Source organism: Hippocampus zosterae, chromosome 17 (genome assembly GCF_025434085.1).
Source record: "Hippocampus zosterae strain Florida chromosome 17, ASM2543408v3, whole genome shotgun sequence".
Lineage (NCBI taxonomy): Eukaryota > Metazoa > Chordata > Actinopteri > Syngnathiformes > Syngnathidae > Hippocampus > Hippocampus zosterae.
Window position 1 is genome coordinate 6081324 of NC_067467.1, and position 18459 is coordinate 6099782.

General features: G+C 46.0%; 1 protein-coding gene across 2 annotated transcripts in view; it reads left to right on the forward strand.

The window, feature by feature from the left end:
- The first annotated feature begins 427 nt into the window (after positions 1 to 427).
- Positions 428 to 18459, forward strand: part of pde4a (phosphodiesterase 4A, cAMP-specific) — a 54010-nt gene continuing 35978 nt past the window's right edge. Inside the window, exon 1 of one of the 2 annotated variants that reach the window (XM_052048309.1) lies at positions 428 to 446. Coding sequence is in view for 1 of the 2 variants with exons in the window: in XM_052048307.1 (XP_051904267.1) it covers positions 6998 to 7290 (293 nt within the window). In the remaining variant the exon portion in view is untranslated. Of the gene's footprint in view, positions 447 to 6247; positions 7291 to 18459 lie in introns of those variants that run through there. The other variant, XM_052048307.1, reaches the window with a different exon arrangement.

Below are 18459 nucleotides of genomic sequence, written 5' to 3' on the forward strand. Positions count from 1 at the left end.
ACACCCAATCTGAATGCTTCTGCCATTCCTGCAGACACAGTTTCTCAAAGTTTGGGGCTTTTTGTGGCCTCTTACTTTTTCATGAAGCCCCCTCATGATCTCAACATTAGTCAAACATAACTACAGCGGTGCCTTTAATGAGTTAATTAGTTCCATGTCCATGTTTGTAATTGAAAAGTCTCAAATCATCTTCCCCCATTGAATATAAATGTCATTAATCAGTTGAAGCCCCCACCTCAAAAATTGCAATGTGTTCTTTAATGAGGAAAAAATGATTTATAATTTTTTTTTACTTTATGAAATCATTCATTAATTTTTTTTTTGCCTCACTTTTTCCTTCAATGCTTATTGAGCTGCTCATTCTGGTCTGCGCACCATGGGCACCTGGGAGCAGTATCTCAGCAGGAGAACAGCTGTGCTTTGCAGAGGATAAAGAATATCAGACTGTGAGTATTATCTGTCTTAGTGCGGCAATGTTTGTTTTCACATATCAGTTGCTTAAACGCCACCACAACCACAACATGGATGCTAATTGTTAGCCTTATTTGTCCCATTGTTGGTATCCATCACAAAATGCAGCCGAAAATTATCTCTGTGGCATCTTGAACGCTCTCCCCTCCCCTGACCCCAAGATTATTTGCTAATCTGCCAAACTGTTGCTTGTTATGAAGTGAGTCACCTGCCACGATACGACACAATCAACTTTGCTCTTGCAAGTCAAACCCAAAAAACGGCCATTTGGCGAAAAAAATCCATAAGGGGGTCCACTCATATCTAAAGGTACCACGGTACCGTGTGGTCCCCCAAAAGACCATTGGAATTAAAATATTGCCAAATTCTGGAGGAAAGAATATGTCACAGAAACAAATGCATATTTTTGAGAAGAAAAAAGTGGGCCTTTTTTAACTATTTTTAATGTTTTTACAAATCATCAGGATGTTATTTTATGAGATAAGAGCTTTTAATTGGGCTAAAGGTAAGTTAGTGAGGAATACATCGTTAGTTTTATTGCTCTGCCTGTCTCAGTCTGTACAGTCTGTGTGTACTTTTTAAAAAAATGACACGGGGCAATTTATCCCAAATAATTTTGCAGACGCTAGCTGGATGTGGTGGACCTGTGGGGATCCTTGAAACCTCAGTTTGAGAACCACCTCTGCAAAATAGCAATCACTGCAAAATTATTTTTTGGTCCCTCTTCCACGCTCCAAATGGGAATGATTTATTGCAATGCTATGTGCCGGAAACAAAATATAATGCTAAAAATGTAAGCAAATGGCGTATGTGGAGCGCGCAGCTGCTGTTTATAGCAGTATTAGTCAGAGGGAAGCAGCTCACTTCCCCTCGGTGACAAACACTCCATTAAGCTGCACAGCGTGGAAGGTAGCTACCGCGCGCTCTTTCGCATCGTTGAACTCCATTTGGACCGAGTTTTAATGATGTTACTTCTTATTAGATGCCAGAAGGGCGCAAATATCCTGCTTGAATGATGTTGCATTAATTCACAAACAATAGATAAAATGGGGGAAAATAAACTAAATTGTGACTCTTTGTATTTCTATATTCCCTGCAAAATAGTAGTGTGCAGCCACAGCAAATACAATTTCACGTAGCAGATCTATTAGGGTCTTTGCCTCACAGTCCACGTGCTTTGTTTGGATCCACAGTCTCCACTTGGATGCAGCGCTCCGTTTTGCTGTCTCCTGGAAGTGGCAAATAAACACACAAGCTAACATTAGCATTAGCATACCCATGTACGCTATGTCCGCAGTTTCCATTTTGCTGTAGTGCTCTATTTTTTTCATGGGAGTGGGGGGCTGCCCTCAGTCTCCTCTTGAATGCAATTTGTCTCCTTGAAATGACAGAAATGAACACGTTAATGTTAGCGTACCTTCTTTGCCATGCCTAAACTGACACCGCTGCATGACACAACAGTCTTCACTTTGTAGCAGTGTTTTTTTTCTTTGTGGGTTTTTTTTTTTTTTGCCGCCTCAGTCTTTTGAGATCAGCCATTTAATCGCAGGGTGGCTCACACCCCTGAGGTGCAAACCTAAGGGGGTCATATTCAACGGCCATGTTCTAAATGATCTTAATTCATCTTCAGTGAAACAATTTTGACCCAATTACCGCGTTACCGAAAAAAATTAGTTTTTGCCCAACACATTCTTAATAGAAAGAAACAAACGAGACTGCTCGATGACTCGTTAGCATGACCTAGCTCGACAATATTTTGCAACCCTTATCGTCTTCTCTTGAGCACAGTTTTCCTGCTTTGGTGCGAGACAGAGCAATACTGCCAGACACGCACTCACCCAATTTCAACCTGCTGTCTCGCTCGTCTTTCCTGAGAGCTTGAAGGCGACAGCGTCGAAATCCAAAGCTTCCCCTCATCGTCATTTCCACTCTTTCCCTCGTAACATAACAGCCTGCTCAATATTAATTGTTTCCACTTGCGCTCCTTCCTCTTCTATCCACTTGTCTGGCACCTGATCAGCATCCTCGATATTGTCAAAACATTCGCTCCGCGCGTGTGTATGTGCGTGTACGCGTGCTTGCTATTTTTGGGTGGAAGACTTGTTTTCCCTCCCTACTTTTCTTCTTTTCTCCACATTCACGTGGAGGAGCTCGTGTGTGTGTGTGGGGGGGATAGGTTGCCAGCATTTCGAAAGCACGTCACCTTGCCTAACAACTTATGAGAACCGAACATGAGAGTGCATTCGTTAATAAATCAATCAATAAACAAATCAATGTCTGTAAAATCCTTAACAATGGCATGTGCCATTTTTTCTGTTTTATTTCAACTCTACTGCTGTCCTGATCCAAATAATTGCGGCTCCAGCGCTGTCAATTTGCATTTGTGTGTGTGCGTGTGTGTGTGTGTGTGTGTGCGTAATCGAGTTTCCTGGTGTCCTGTGTCCGCTAATAGTTTGCAGAGGCTGGAGGAGAAACGACCATGCGGTCACTCAAACGCTGGCCTCCCTTCTCGGGTTACTACTTTTTTGTCCCGGCGACGCCATTAGCGCAACTTTCTCGGAGCCGAGGAAGCTCTGAAAATCGAGTTTGGCGCTGTCGTCCGAGGTCCAACGGGGGATATCCTACTCCCCCGAGAGCGGGCCTCTTCATGTCGATATAAGCCTTGAGCAGTGAGCACGGCAAGAAAATACTGTGGAAACTCTCAAGTTCGATGTGCGGTCTCTGCGCAGGAAATTTCTGTTACGACCTTGAAACCTTCAAATCCTTCTTTTTGAGGGGGGTCAAGGGGAAAATGTTAACCCTTGAATTTTAGAGTACATTTGGAGACGTGCAAAGCACATTTTTAACTGCCAGTGTTAAAATAAGTTATCTGCTGGCAGTCCTGAGTATTGGTAGTATACTGTAAAAACAACAAAAACCATTTCAAGGCAACAGATGTTAAGATGGGCAATTCATAGAAATGTTTCAAGTTTTGTTTTTGCGAAAAAAAAAACCCCAACAAAACAAAAAAGCGTGTACAGAACGGTTTTCCCTTGCTCTGTGGCGCAAACATTGTTACCATAAATCTCAGTCAATTATAGTTTGAATATACTCATATTAAAAATGAGTCGTGTTTTTTTCTCAGTGTGGTAGCAAATGTCTTTTACAACAACAACAAAAAAAGGGATTTTCATGCATGTGCAAATATAAACAAATGACCTGCTGTTGTCAAGTGAAAAGAAGTCATCAGAACTTGACACACCAAACGGAAGATTGTTGATAACAAGCCAACTAAATCTGAATGATTAAAAAAAAAAAATCACAAAAGGAGCCTTAAGAATTACAAAAAATCAAGCGCTCCTCCCCGCTCTCAAGCACTGTGGGCATGTCCTGCTTAAAAAATTTTTTTAAAAAGCTTTAAAGCACCCACTATTTCAAAGGCAGGTGCATGCTTTTCCCCCCTCCTTTTAATTGTTTTTTTTTGGCCGGGGGGGCGGGGGTTGTCATATAGCTCACTTAAAATGGACAAACTCACGTGCACACGCAAGGGCAACATCAATATTTCATCAGGTCTACTCTGGCCCAGATGGCATCCATTCCCGGCATTCCCAACATTCCCCATCGGCGGAGCGTCACCGAAGCCACTCAAGCGCCCCCCCCCCCCCCACCCGACCCCCATGAAGCCAAAATGCACTAATCGTCCAGTTGACGCTGGAATTCAACGTCACGCCCTCTCACCCTAAAACCAATCTGACATATGAATACATTATTCATACCCACGCCGGGAAGGTTGACTGGAGGGCAGCTGAACTTGCAGGTCCACTTAAGCCCCCCCCTAAACACCTCCCTCCTTTCTTTTCCCCTCCCCCGGCCAAACCATGACTCACACGATTGAGTTGAATCCCCGCAGATATTATTCATAACATAGCGGACAGTAAGTCTCCGCAAATACGGAGGCCAGTTGACATTTCAACGATTGCTGGCCCACGTGAGCGTAAAACGCATACCCGAGAAATTTTGAAGGCCGTAAAGCAAAAGGATGGGACGCTGACGGAGCGTTCGGTGACTGTCATCCTTCAGTGCTGGTGAAATGAAGTCTCCAGGATGGCGATGGGGCTTTCGTCGAGTTTGACTTTTAAGTTACTTTTTAGTTCTCATTGAATGTAATTAGGCGGCCCGGTAGTCCAGTGGTTAGCACGTCGGCTTCACGGTGCAGAGGTACCGGGTTCGATTCCAGCTCCGGCCTCCCTGTGTGGAATTTGCATGTTCTCCCCGGGCCTGCGTGGGTTTTCTCCGGGTGCTCCGGTTTCCTCCCACATTCCAAAAACATGCATGGTAGGCTGATTGAACACTCTAAATTGTCCCTAGGTGTGAGTGTGAGTGCGAATGGTTGTTCGTTTCTGTGTGCCCTGCGATTGGCTGGCAACCGATTCAGGGTGTCCCCCGCCTACTGCCCGAAGACAGCTGGGATAGGCTCCAGCACCCCCCGCGACCCTAGTGAGGATCAAGCGGCTCGGAAGATGAATGAATGAATGAATGTAATTAATTTGGGCGGTGGACGGCTGGTTCGATTCCGGCTCCGGTTTGCCTTTGTGGAGTTTGCATGTTCTCCCCCTGCGTGGGTTTTCTCCGGGTACTTCGGTCCGGTAATGGAACAACCCAAACCTTATACGACATGAGACAAGCTCAACTTCTTTGAAAGAGTAGAATCATGTCGCTATCTCCGAACCAAACCGTCTGCTTGCATTGTTTTAAAGGTGTCGTCTTGTCTTGATGCACAGCTTGTTGCACGTGCGGTGTTTATTCGGGACTTCCACCACGTGCGACGGCTACGGATCGTAACACATTACCGGATTCGGTAACTGTAATAATATTGCTCCGTTATCACCGAAATTTAATTTCAGGGAAAGCGGTTACGACAGTAGACATCGTATGTCATAGGGTTACTGCACAGGTGTCAAAGTCAAAGCCCGGGGGCCATATCTGGCCCGCCATATCATTTTATGTGGCCCGCGAAAGCAAATCAAGCATGTTCAACTTCCATGATGCTTGCTCAAGGCTGAACGGAAATGTCAAAAGTTTGTGATATCTAATCCCGAACAACAATATTTTCAAAACAAGTTATCCATCAAGTTGTTGTTCACCGTGGAGGAGGTGGTTAAACATTTATAGGATGTGCTTTTACAAGATTCACAGTCATAACGGCCCTCCGAAGGGGAAAACGGAACGACAAAAATGAGTTTGACACTTTCTCCACAACACTTGTCTCGGTCCGTTTTGGAGCCCATGCTGAGTTAGCTGCAGTGTTTTACCCCATTCGGGTTACTTTTAACCCGCATTTTTACGCGAGTCTGCAGCTAATTTCCTCTTTGCTAACGTAATTTCGGCCAAAAGTCACAGCTGGTCGATTTAGCCGCACCGCACTAAGCATCCAGGAAAAAAGACCAACACCAACGTCTGTCCTTCGTAGTGACTTTGAGTTTTCTTTTTTTTCTTTCTTAAAGAGAACCAAAAAGTGGAAAAACATGCCAGAAGTGATTTTGTACGACGTATACTTTGGATGTTACGCTGCGTGCGCGCCGCTCGCGAGGAGCGAGAGGGTGGGAGGGAAATACAACCACAATGGATGAGCTCACATTAAAAAAAAAAGGGTTGAGCTAACAAATCATGGAGGAGAACAGGCGAGCAACCAACCACCACGAAGGGCAGCAGACAGACCAAGAGAGAGAGCGAAAGAGAGAGAGGCGAGGGGGGGCGGGGGGGGGGGGGTGAGAAAGAGCGAGAGAGAGAGAGAGAAGAGGAAGCCAATACAGTCGGAGAACTCCACCAGTGATGATGAGGACGAGGGAGTGGATGGAACCACACTGAAGAAGAACCTCATTTTTTATTTCACCCCCCCACCCCCCCTCACCACGGGATGGATGTGAAGTAAAAGAGAGCACGGATGGTTGATCAGGACGACACGAGAGTGCGGATGAAAGCTCCTTCATCTCCACGTCCCCCCATGGAGGAATCTCGCCAGGCTTCCCCGCGCTGTCGGGGCGCATCCAGCGGCTCCGCGTCGTAGCCCGCCCGGGGGTGTGTGTTGGGGCGCGGGGGGGTTGGGGAGTGGGGGCGATTTCTTTTGGAATTTCTTTTGCAAGAGCAATAAGGAGCTTCTGCGAGAAGTGGCCCCAGGAAGAAAAAGCAATACATTCTCCTTTCAACAAACATAACCCCCCCCCCAAGCCGGCGCGCCATGAAACCAGAGGAGGTGTCAAAGTTGAGGAGAAGCGGCGCCTCCTCACCTGAATGCCGGACCGACCGAGAGATGAGAGATTAATTCCAAACCGAGCGCCATGAGATGAATCCGATCGACACCGATTTTTGGAGGATTTCCGACTCCGGACCCGCACATGAGCACTGTGATTTCTTCTCCCAGCCACATGACACATAGAAAAGAGTCCGATTAGCCACACGTGAAGTACCCAAATCAATTCTTTTCCACCCCCCCCCTCTCCACAACCCCCTTTCTTTTCTTTTGATTTCATCATTTCTTTCTTGGACCATGATGGAAGCGCCTACGCCGTGCTCCAAGAAGAGCCTGTCCCTCTCGCTGCCCGTGCCCCGCGAAGGACAGGCGACCCTGAAGCCCCCGCAGCACCTCTGGAGGCAGCCGCGCACCCCGATCAAGATCAAGCACCGCGGCTACTCCGACACCGACCGCCGCCACCACCAGCGGCACATGGAGCGCTCGGACGCCGTGGACACCAGCGACCGGCCGGGACTCAAGAAGTCGCGCATGTCCTGGCCCTCGTCCTTCCACGGCACCACGCACGCGTCCATCGTGGCCACCAGACGGTAGGAGGAAAGATTCCCGATGATCGTCCCGATAGGCGGATGCGTAAAACTGCCGCGTGAGAGCTGAAAGGGGGTGGAAGGAAAAAGGGCAAGAGAAAGGGAGAGAGTGGGAGGCCGGTAACACCCCCCCCCCACCCACACCCCCCTTCCCTTTTTTAAAAAATGTAAATAACGCGGGGAGCCTGCAGGGTTAACCCACGTGAGGCGTTTTTGTGCGCGGAGGCCGTGGGACGCGTGGGTTTATGATTTCATTTTTGTTTTTGGAATGCAGATGCGTAATAGTGGTTCTGGATGCTCAGGTGAGATCCGCCCACTCCAAAGAAAGCTGTGCAAAACTCCAAGTTGAAGCCCTCGAAAACAATGCCACTAATTCACTGTTCTTATAATCATGGAACCCATCTGAGGTTTTGGGTGAAAAAAAAAAAATAGCACTTTGTCATGAGTTTTCGTGCCACAGGATGCCGCTAAGGCCTTGTCGAACTAGGAAAGTCGTACAGTAATTAGGTACGGCGGCTTTTTATGCCCCCCGAAATCTATATTTTTACGATTTGAATTTAATTGTACCCCCTTGATGAAAAGCGGACGCCACTTCTACAAGACTAAACCGTCAACACCGACAACCTATCGTTGAAAATTTTCCGGCCCAGGTGGATGACGAGGGCTGCCACCCCTTTATCCACACCCCCCCCCCCCGCCCTCCCCAGCTCTGCATGCCCCTGCAATTGCTACATTTTAAGACATAAAAAATCAGTTATGGACACAGAAACCAATCTGTGCACAAATTTCCTTCTTTCTAAAATGCTCAAAGTTGCCACAAGTCCCGTCTTAACATCGTACAGCGTTTGCCAAACTTTATTGAGCCAGGGAACATAGTTTACATTAAAATAAAAGTGCATACAGGGGTTAACTGCGTGCCTTCTGCCATCTAGTGGGAGAACAATTAATTGTTACCTGTTGCGATATGTTGCTGGCATGGATAGGTGATTTGCAGATCAAAGTCGCTGATTTTTTTTTTTGAAAAACTGGAATAACCTGTTAACAGTTTAGTTTTCGAGGAAAATGATCAGTTTGAAATGATATGAAAATATTTAATGAGCACAGTTTGAGGTTTTTGTATTTGTTCTAATTACCAAATATCTTGGGGGGTGGTGTTAATTATTCAGTTGTATGGCCAAATGGTTGTGTGGTTTTTTTCGCCTTTTAAAATGGATTTCAGACATAACTGTAGAATAGCAGTTGTCATATCTGCCTCACAAATCTGCAGTTCTGGGTTTAAATCTTGGCTTCCTGTGTTGAATTTCCACGTTGTCTCTTGTGCATGGGTGTGTTTTCTTGCCGTGTACTTTGGCCATATTGTGGTGACCAGCTAGGATGTGTACTGCACGTCTGTACTTCGCAATCAGTCACATTTCCTGTTCTATGTTAATCATCACACTTTTCCCAACTTGATTGAGCGGGGTTCTTTTTTTTGTGCTAAAACTGACTGTGATTCTGAACAGTTCATAATTCCTTCTGCTTCCATTAGAAAGCAACACAAATCATCAGCAAAAGACTACTAGAGCATCTGAAGTTCATGTAACAGTGGTGGCGGGTGTATGCTGACTCCCCTTTAATTTGAGCTCCAGTGTGATGATTCAGTCTGAACAGCCACATCCCAGTCATGAGAGGGCGTGCGCACTTTTGCAAGCGCATGTTACATGTTACCGACTGGTTAGCATGTCCGCCTCACAGGGCGGAGGTGCAGGGTTCGATTCCGGCTCCGCCCCTTCCTGTGTGGAGTTTCTCCTCATGCCTGTGTGGGTTTTCTCCGGGTACTTTGATTCCCTCCCATATTCCAAAAGCATGCATGGCAGGTTAATGGAAGACTCTAAATTGTGATTGTGAGCTTGTATGGTTGTTCGACTAAGTGTGCCCTGTGATTGGCTGGCGACCAGTTCAAGGTGTACCCCTGATGACAGCTGGGATAGGCGCTAGCTCACTTGCGACCCGTGATTGGAAAATGGATGGATGGATACATTCATTCATTCATCTTCCGAGCCGCTTGATCCTCACTATTGTCGCGGGGGGTGCTGGAGCCTATCCCAGCTGTCTCCGGGCAGTAGGCGGGGGACACCCTGAATTGGTTGCCAGCCAATCACAGGGCACACAGAGACGAACAATCATCCACGCTCACACTCACACCTAGGGACAATTTAGAGTGTTCAATCAGCCTGCCATGCATGTTTTTGGAATGTGGGAGGAAACCGGAGCACCCGGAGAAAACCCACGCAGGCCCGGGGAGAACATGCAAACTCCACACAGGGAGGCCGGAGCTGGAAACGAACACGGTACCTCTGCACTGTGAAGCCAACGTGCTAACCACTGGTCTACCGGGCCGCCCTGGATGGATACAAGTGTCTGTTTTTACATTTGAGTTTTCAGGTCGTCGGTCATTCATGGTGAACAAAAGTTTCGAAATGCTTTATCTGGCTAATCAGCTAAAATGACAAAAAACAAGCATTTAAGAACATTTGCTTTGCTTTTTACAAGCACTGCATCGTAGGACGAGTTGTCATCTCCCTCAAGTCTTGACTTTTCCGAGTCTTGGGACTGACATTCCCGTCGCTGGAACGGTTTTCGGCCATGTTCCGAGCCGACCGGAGTGTAACCTCGGGGGCGGTAAATGTATGTGACAAAGTTAAGTACAGTTACCGCCAGACTGCCACGCAGATGCCGCTATTCTTTCATCAAAGTGATCACACGACGGCCGCTCTCGCTTCCCAGGCGACGGGCAAATAACGCCGCAGCAAGCCATACGACCCAGCCTCCGGAAAAAAAAAATGGTGGCAGCTCACAAAACACACAGAGATGGAATTGCGCAACGCGTGTTAATCAAGTCGATTAGATTAAGTGCATTTCATCAAGTGTGAGTCATGGAACAATGCAGTTTTTGATACGATTACTTGGTGCTCGCACGACGGCAGCCCCATTTATCCTCTCGATAGCTGCAGCTGCTTCATTTTGTCCTGGTGGATGAAAACACGTTGTGCATGCTTGACTGTCAAAGCTTACATTATTGCACCTTTAGGCAGACCATTAATGTGACGCTACGCGAGGAGCTTCTGTTTGTCATGAATCATTTTCGCACCCCCCCCACCCCCTTAAAAAACAATCTTCAAAAAAGTGTTTATTTTAATGAGGATAAATAGCCCAGTGTGTGCACTGCGATCACATACGGTTACACAACGGGAGAAAACAAAAATCCTTCATGAGGATAAAGAATATATGCCTATGTGTTTTGTAATATATCTGTCGACATGTGTTGCTCCACCGTTTGGATTCAAATCTCCACCGCAACAATGCCACGTTGATACGATTTGTTCGCGCTAATATGGCGTTTACCATTTTGCGTTAATATTAGCAATAAGCTAACTAAACTAAGTAAGGACACACCTTGAAACCTTGCAAAGTAAATCATCAAATGCTTAACTGAGCTTGCAGGTAAATGTGCTCCGATGCGAGTAAAACGTGTAGCATTTGAGGTGTCAAGCAGGTTTCCAAGCATTGTCGGGATTGCCTCGCTTGGTTACGACCACCTTGCCCGCCCCCAATGGCCAAAACAACAGTTGAAATCAATTACGTCGACCTCAGCTTGTAAAAAAAAAAAAAGAAATTCAATACCTAATTTCAGATCCAACCAAGCCCCGACAGAAGTTTGGCTTTTCAGGGAAACGGTCATAAAAATAGCCCTGAGAAAATAGATACTCGCTGTAAAAATAACCACTACCTTCTTTTACATCCTCCCAGCTTGCTCCTTCCACTGAACCAGCGAGATTATTAGCCCGATAACAAATCCCCGCAAGTCTCTCTCAAGGGCCCTTAGTGTCCATCTTTCGTCTCCGTTTTCCTTATTCGATTTTTTTTTCTTCCTTATTTCCCCGCAATGCTGGCCTGTTACTTGGGGCAGGAGCCAAGGGGTGGTCCAATCTCCTGCCCGTCGGGACCGAGCGCCCGCCTTTCTCCTTTTGTGGGCGGCTCACGGTGAGAGAGATGGAGATCATTAGATGCCTACAAGTGCACTCAACCGACTCGTGTTTGTGTGTGTTTGCGGGGGTGTTTGTGCTGTAGGATTGGAAGCTGGCAGATGAATGTTGGAGCGGTGAGAGTGTGTGTGTTTGTGTATTTACGAGTGGGCCGCACACAGGTTAGCGTCTGACCCGCAGCCCGTATGGACGACCGTGCGCCTTGCTTTATCTTTTTTTCTTATCTTTTTTTTTTTAAATGTCCATCAGCGGGAGGCCAGAGGCATTTCCGTCGTGTTTATTCGCTATTCATTCTTTTTCCCCACATATTCCAATGAGCGTCTACGCTGCTCTCTCCGCTCATGTCCACGAAGCGCTGGGAGCCACATGCCTCATCTCTTTATCGGGAGCGTCACGCATCCCGGGCAGCTCTGCTCGCGTAGCTCAAGGCGAGTTGGGATGGGAGAACGCGGTTCCGTACAAGTCTGCTGGCACTTCTGCTTCAATGGCACTCGGCCTACGGCGGGGGGGGTGGACACGATGGTGTCATGTCGGCGGAGAGATATGGCGGCAGACAGGCGGGAGTCGTAAAAATAGAATAAAATGCAAAAAGAAAGAAGGAAAGACGATTTCAGTCCTGGAACTAGATTTCGTTGTGCACCGACGTGTCTGTCAGAGCAAGGTTCGAATTGTTTGGGATTTTCCATAATTACAGTTTGTATTTATTATGATAACAGAGAAAATGTCTATTTTGTCCTCGAAACACTGCGGTCTTGAAAACAAATTCTAGCCTTTTTGTCGGTTTTCAGTTAAAATCATGTCGAAAGCAGGCGCTAGTTAGCGTTAGCATTTAGCTACTGCACCGAAAGGCTTTGCAGTTTGATTCTTTTCAATCCCCAATATGTCATTCTCTTTGTTTTATGTTTAGTTTGACAGCCAACTGCAACTAATAGTGGCATTAAACAGCACAAAGCCTCTCTTTTTTTTTTTTTTTAATTGGCGAAGAATTGTTCTCTAATTCTATCTGCCAAACCACAGCTTGTCGTGAAGTGAGTTGAGTCACTGCCACCACACAGCACTTGGAACTCCAAATGACATTTGAACTCTAGATTGCAATTTTGCAACGATAGGCAAATGCGGATCCCAGGGTGACAACAATTGAAAACCACTGACTGCTATAAAGTTAAGTGCCCCCACTCGCCACACACACACACACACACACACACACACACACAAGCGCAGCCAACACTCACACGCTAATGCTTGCATGTAAGGATTGTTTTCGTGTTACCGCAAGAGCAAACTTGATAAAGTCAGCGCGTCGTGAGAGGAAGATAATTGCTCTTAAATTGGTTGGCTGCCAATCGACCCGCCGGATGACCTCATTGTTGCTCGAAATGGAGTCCGTTCAAACCCTCGGTGGAGTTCGTCGAGACCTCATCTTGAGGTCGAGGGGATCAATCGGCTCGAGGGGCGCCAGCGGAACAGTTTGGGACAAGTTTTGAGGCGAAAAACCAGAGTGACAGAGGAAACGAGTGGGATTGTGAGCTTTCGGTTTCATCCATTTATGCCTCGTTCAAGATTGACATAATCTGATTCGATGGATTGTTGTCCCCGCGTCGAAGTGAGCCCCGCATTAAATCACATTGAATCCTGTGATTCCACCGAATCCGCCATTTATGATGGTCGTCGACGATATGCGGGTTTGCGGGACAGCCCGCTCCGTGTCTTTGGCAAAATGGCAGCACTCCTCCTCCTCCCTTCATGTCTTCCTCCGCTTCCCCCTCCGGCATCTTTTGTTCGACGCTCTTGCCAGAATATGCTAATACGAGCGCATCAGTCACCGTGTCCCACGGCCGCCGTGCCGCGGGAACTTCCTAAGGCGCAAGCATCAATGACTGACGGTGAAGACAAGTCTTTCCCCGCCATTCTGTTGCCATGGTTACCCCCGGGTTTCTCCACTTGTAAAATAGATCTCATTTAGCCCCCCTCTGCCCCCCAAAAAGGTGACGGCTTGAAATGCATTTGACAAGGGCTTAATGGGATCATTCGTCAACGCTTCCCAGTAGAGGGGTGTCACACGTTTGCCGGCTTGTCACGACGAAAAAGTGAATCGTGAAAATTTGCGCAGGTCTTACAAAGCGACATATGCTTGTTTAAGGGAGATATATTTTGCACTTTTGGGACAATTTAAAATAGTTCCCTGATGTCTTAATGGCATTTGTGTCATGTTTTTGTTAAAATACCCTATAAAAAAAAAATTAACGCACCCTGGTTCCTCGAGATGCGAGTTTAATTCATTCCATGACCACACTTGTGACTGTCAATGGCCTTTTGCATTGTTCAGCATGAAGCTAAGATGCAGTTGTCAATGCTCAATCTGTCATTCTTTTTATTTTGTTTATATTGACGGTAAACCTCAACTGGGAGTGCCATGTCGGAACAGGACGAAACGTTTTTTTTTTTTTTTGACGAATTGTTCACTGTTTGCCAAACCACTGCAAGAGAGTTGAGTTCACTGCCACTACGAAGTGCTCGTATCTCAAGTTTGCGGTTGCAAGTCAAAGCAAAAAAAAAAAAAAAAATCAGACAAATGACGACTCGCATTTAAAAAATGTGTAAATTGGGACACAATTATCTCAAAGCACTACTGTACACTTTCCATATGAGCATTTTTGGCTCATTAGTTAAATTCACTGATATGTGTGGTGTGTGTGTGGCCCCCTGTAATCTTTTTTGTACTTAGACAGCTTTCTCAAGATGAGAAAATGCTAAAATTGCCTATAATTTTCTTCTGGACAAAAAAACAAAACGTTTTTTTTTTGTTGGCGGGGGTGGAATAGCTTCATGCCATTTCCAATGGAAAAGACAAGTGTTCACAGAACAAAAAAAAGCGCATCAAGGTACCTCCGTATTGAGAAAGCCGCAGCCCCCACTAGAATATTTGTGTACAAACAATTAAAAAGTCAATGTTCCACAATATGTCCCCTTCCATCGGAGCACTGAAGCTTCGCTTGCATCCTTGACTTGGCGTGAAAGCGCAGCAAGTCTCTACTGTAAAGCTGCTCTTTGCCTGCCTCACGGGCCAGCTGCCATCATCATTTAGCTCATAATGAGCTAAAGTTAATTAGCACGAGCGTGGCATTTCGTTGTTGATTTATACTTTAATCGACGCCGAGGAGCACAAGCCTCACGGAGAGAGAGAGAGAAAGAGAAAGAAAGAGGGAGCGTTCAGGAAAACCACCCCGGCAAATACAACTCATTTGTGACCGCACGACCATCTGTTGACGCAGCGGAGTGCACTGCGCGAATTCCCGCTTTGCGCTAATTAGCTTCCGGAGGGCCGGGAATTCGGCGCTCTGGCACATGGCAGAGACGGCAGGCGCGAGCGAATTGTTTGCCGACCAGGGAGGCGTGCGGCTGGTGTCCAAGGTCCGTCTTTTGTGTTTGCTCTCGGCTCATTGAGCCCACTTCGCTTCGGATACCACGCGTGACCACTCTGAGCTCAGCCGGAAGCCTTCATAACGCTTCTTGTATCTGCTCCTGAATTCGGTATGCTCGCGGCGCGTTCCACAAAACTTGGAAATTCGACGGGGAGTATAGGGGTGAACAATTCATCAAGTTCAAATTGCGATTTAATAGAATTTTCAAATCACAAAGTTGGCAATTTGGGGGGGGGAAAATTGTATTTTAACATTTGTGTATTAAACAGACCAAAGAAAACAACAAAACCGTTCACAATGATGAAAACAGAGGCAGCGGGGGTTTGTCGTGACGGGATAATGCGTACCTATAAAATGGAAAACAAGATGCTAGCTATTAGCGTCTGCGACAATGCTAAACTACTCTCAACTTTGCCAACTTCTGACACTTCCGGTGACTGTCAGAGTCTCTCCAGAGCACAATATGGCCACCCCACCATGTTCAGATTATCAATTTCTGCCACCACCGGCGAATTTAATCAGAGACCCAACTGTTCGCGCACAAACAGTTAAAGTCAACTTCCCATTACATGTCGCCTTTAATTTCATCATATTTTATTTTCCATAGACTTCGGTGTAAAATGGCTCCCCTCCCTTTGATTTCATGATAGATTGCAAACGCACTGGAGGATTCCTGGAAAGTCGTGGTTTTATTCTTTTTTTTGGATCGTTCCACTGTGCTCTAGAGGCGTGACTGGGCGACGATCCCGGCGAGAGGAAACCAAAGCATCAAATATTCACAAACGAAAGCCACCTGTTCCTCTGCCACATACGCCTCCCTGTCGTGTTTGATTTGGTGTAATACCACCACCAAACCGTATTACACGCTTTCCTGTGTTCAAATCCGAAGCACTTTCATCGTCGTGCAACGTAACTGTCCATTGTGGCAACAGAATGTGTCCAATAACGCGACTCCAACGGCTCCTTTTGTGCTTTGTGATTGCTTGGTATTTATTTATTTTTTGTTTTTTTTGGTCATCATTCCGAGTTGGGTGTAAATGACTCACGTTGATTGGATCTCCTCTCGGCTTTGCTGCTGCATTGTATGTCTCGTCTGTTTGCTTGCTTGGGATTCTCCGGCTCGAGCTGGCGACGACATGACATTAATCACACCCTAGATCAATTTTCAATCTGCTCGCTTGAATTAAAGGAGACATAGTTTCACAGTGAAGAGAAGCTCATGAAGCCTCCCTCAAGGCAATATCGATTTTATTTTCCCTAATGGAGACAGCACTTCATACACTACGCCGTGTGTACACGGCCAAACAAACAGTATCGATAGAGTAAGTACAGCTTGTTGGGAGCTAACGCTGTTAGCTAAGTCAAATCTGTGCATTCAGAAAAGACTCACTGCAGCTCTGCTTACCTTGTGCAAGTATGATTTTTTTTGTCATGTGGAGTTGGTACATTTACATGACAGACAAAAAGGTTATGGGTCGACTCTCGGCTCTCAAGCATCAAACATGCCTTTCTGGTTTTGGTCACATATCAGACATTTAGCTACACTTTAATCATGCAAAAACAATGGGGGAAAAAAACGTGCAACTTTGATAATTGAATAGGAGGGCACTTTATTCGGTACAAGTATCACAACTCACATTTTTGACCTTAAATTGCACAATTTTTAATTATTATGCTTGTAGCTTTATGGTCACTTGCAATGTGGCACCGCCACCTAGTGGCCTGGCATGCATTTTGCAGAATTTCCAGACATTTTCGAGTGAATATTTTGACACACAAAAGTAAAAGAGTCAAATTTTGAAAATATTGTCTTGTTGAGTGACACGATGGTACATAATGGCTGGCACGTCTGCCTCACAGTTGTGAAGTTCTGAGTTTGAATCCCGGCTAGGGCCTTTGTATGCAGTTTGTAGCTTGTCCATGTCCCTTACCTGGCTTTCCTTCCATCTTCCCAAAATAGGCATGGTCGATTAGCCAAAGACTGTAATTTGTCCATAGGTGTTTAAAAGTGCCCTTTGACTGTTCCCAAACCTATCTCCAGCTCCGCCCGCGACCTAGAACGGGATAAGCACTAGAAGACGGATGGATGTTGTCGCGTGAATGTAGCACACATGTCAAACGTGTACCACCGAAGGGGAACGTCCCCAGCGGAACACGCTCTGGTGTGCTGTCTGTCTGAGGATGGCAAACGCGTAGTGGCGTACACGCACTCAAAAACACACACACACACACTCAGAATCAGCGGCGCGGAAAGAACAAACGGCGTACACCTGTCGAGCCGAGCGTCCTGTCACACTAATGTGAACGATGTCATGGGAGAGTCGAGCTGAGTGGCTGGCTCAAGTCGCTCTCTCCGGATGCCAGATTAAAAGAGGGATAGCATGAGCATAGCACAGTGGTATAATGTTGGTGGTTATTAGAAAATACGTGGGAAGAGGACCTTGAAAAACTAATCGCGTAGTAAATCGCAATTTCAATGTTGAGGGGGAAAAAATATCACGATTAGGTTATTTTTCAAAATCGTTGGGCCCTAAAAAAACACACACACAAACATCGTGAGAACCCGCTAACTCCACACCACGGTTATTATAACTAACGAAATAACTAACTAAAATTGAAAAAGCGCTTTGGTTAATGAAATAAAGTCAAAACGAAAATGCTTTAAAAAAATCGAGGGATGTTCACAAAATCATTTTCAGTACACCAATAACAGTACAAACATTCACTCTTTGAGTAGTCACCGATACCGAGGATCGATACATCTCGTACTATTGATATCTAACGCAGGTACAAAAAATTGCGAACAAAGACCCGGATGATGATTCGCCGATGTGTCAAACTGCCGCAGTATTGCGGCAACTGACTTACTCGATGTCGGATTTTTTGGGCCTTCAGTATCACTGGCTGGTATCGGCTGCCGCCACGACTACCCTATACTTTAAAATAAGTCCGGTATCGTCCCGATACTGATCCCTGGTTCTACCTGCTAAATATGGATCTTGAAACACAGGAGATTCAAACCCAGGACTTCTCAACTCTTAGGCAGACGGGATAACCACTAGTCCGCAGTAATACTATAACTTCCAAATGACGCCAAGCAGTGATATTCCATTTTTGGAAGTGCCTCACACACGTTCAGCTGTACACACACGAGCGTGGACGTCTTCAAAGGATGGGCACAGATGGCGCAGATCGTGGCAGCCCTCGATGCGTGTCTTTGTGTGCATGGTCGGCCCAATCCAATCACACTCGTCTTTGTCCAGAAATTTGTTCATTCTCTCTCCCGCCATGTGGACTCTTATTACTTTTGCATTGTTGTATTTATATTTTAATTTTAAATAGTTCCCTATTGTTTGCGTGAGAGTGAAGTTGGCAAATGCTTCACAATGCGAGTTTGTTTGATTCACTTCGCGGCGTATTCTTCCTCGGCAGAGATAACAATGCTGCGATTTGATCGATGCTATCAGACGGGTGTTCATTTAACGCCGCGCACCTTCGCCGGTTGGGATTTAGCGCCTCGCTTTGTGTTTGTACCTGCTCTGTTCTTTTGGAAATGGGGGCCGTCAGTGGGTAGAATTATTTGGACAAAGCTTCTGCTCATCAATGAATAAATCAGTGCAGGACAGTTTTATGTCTTCAGCAGTTTAGTGAGGGCCCTTTTTTTGGTCTATAAATGTATTAGGGGGTGCAACGAAAACTGTTTTGCAATCGAAAATTGGTTTGGA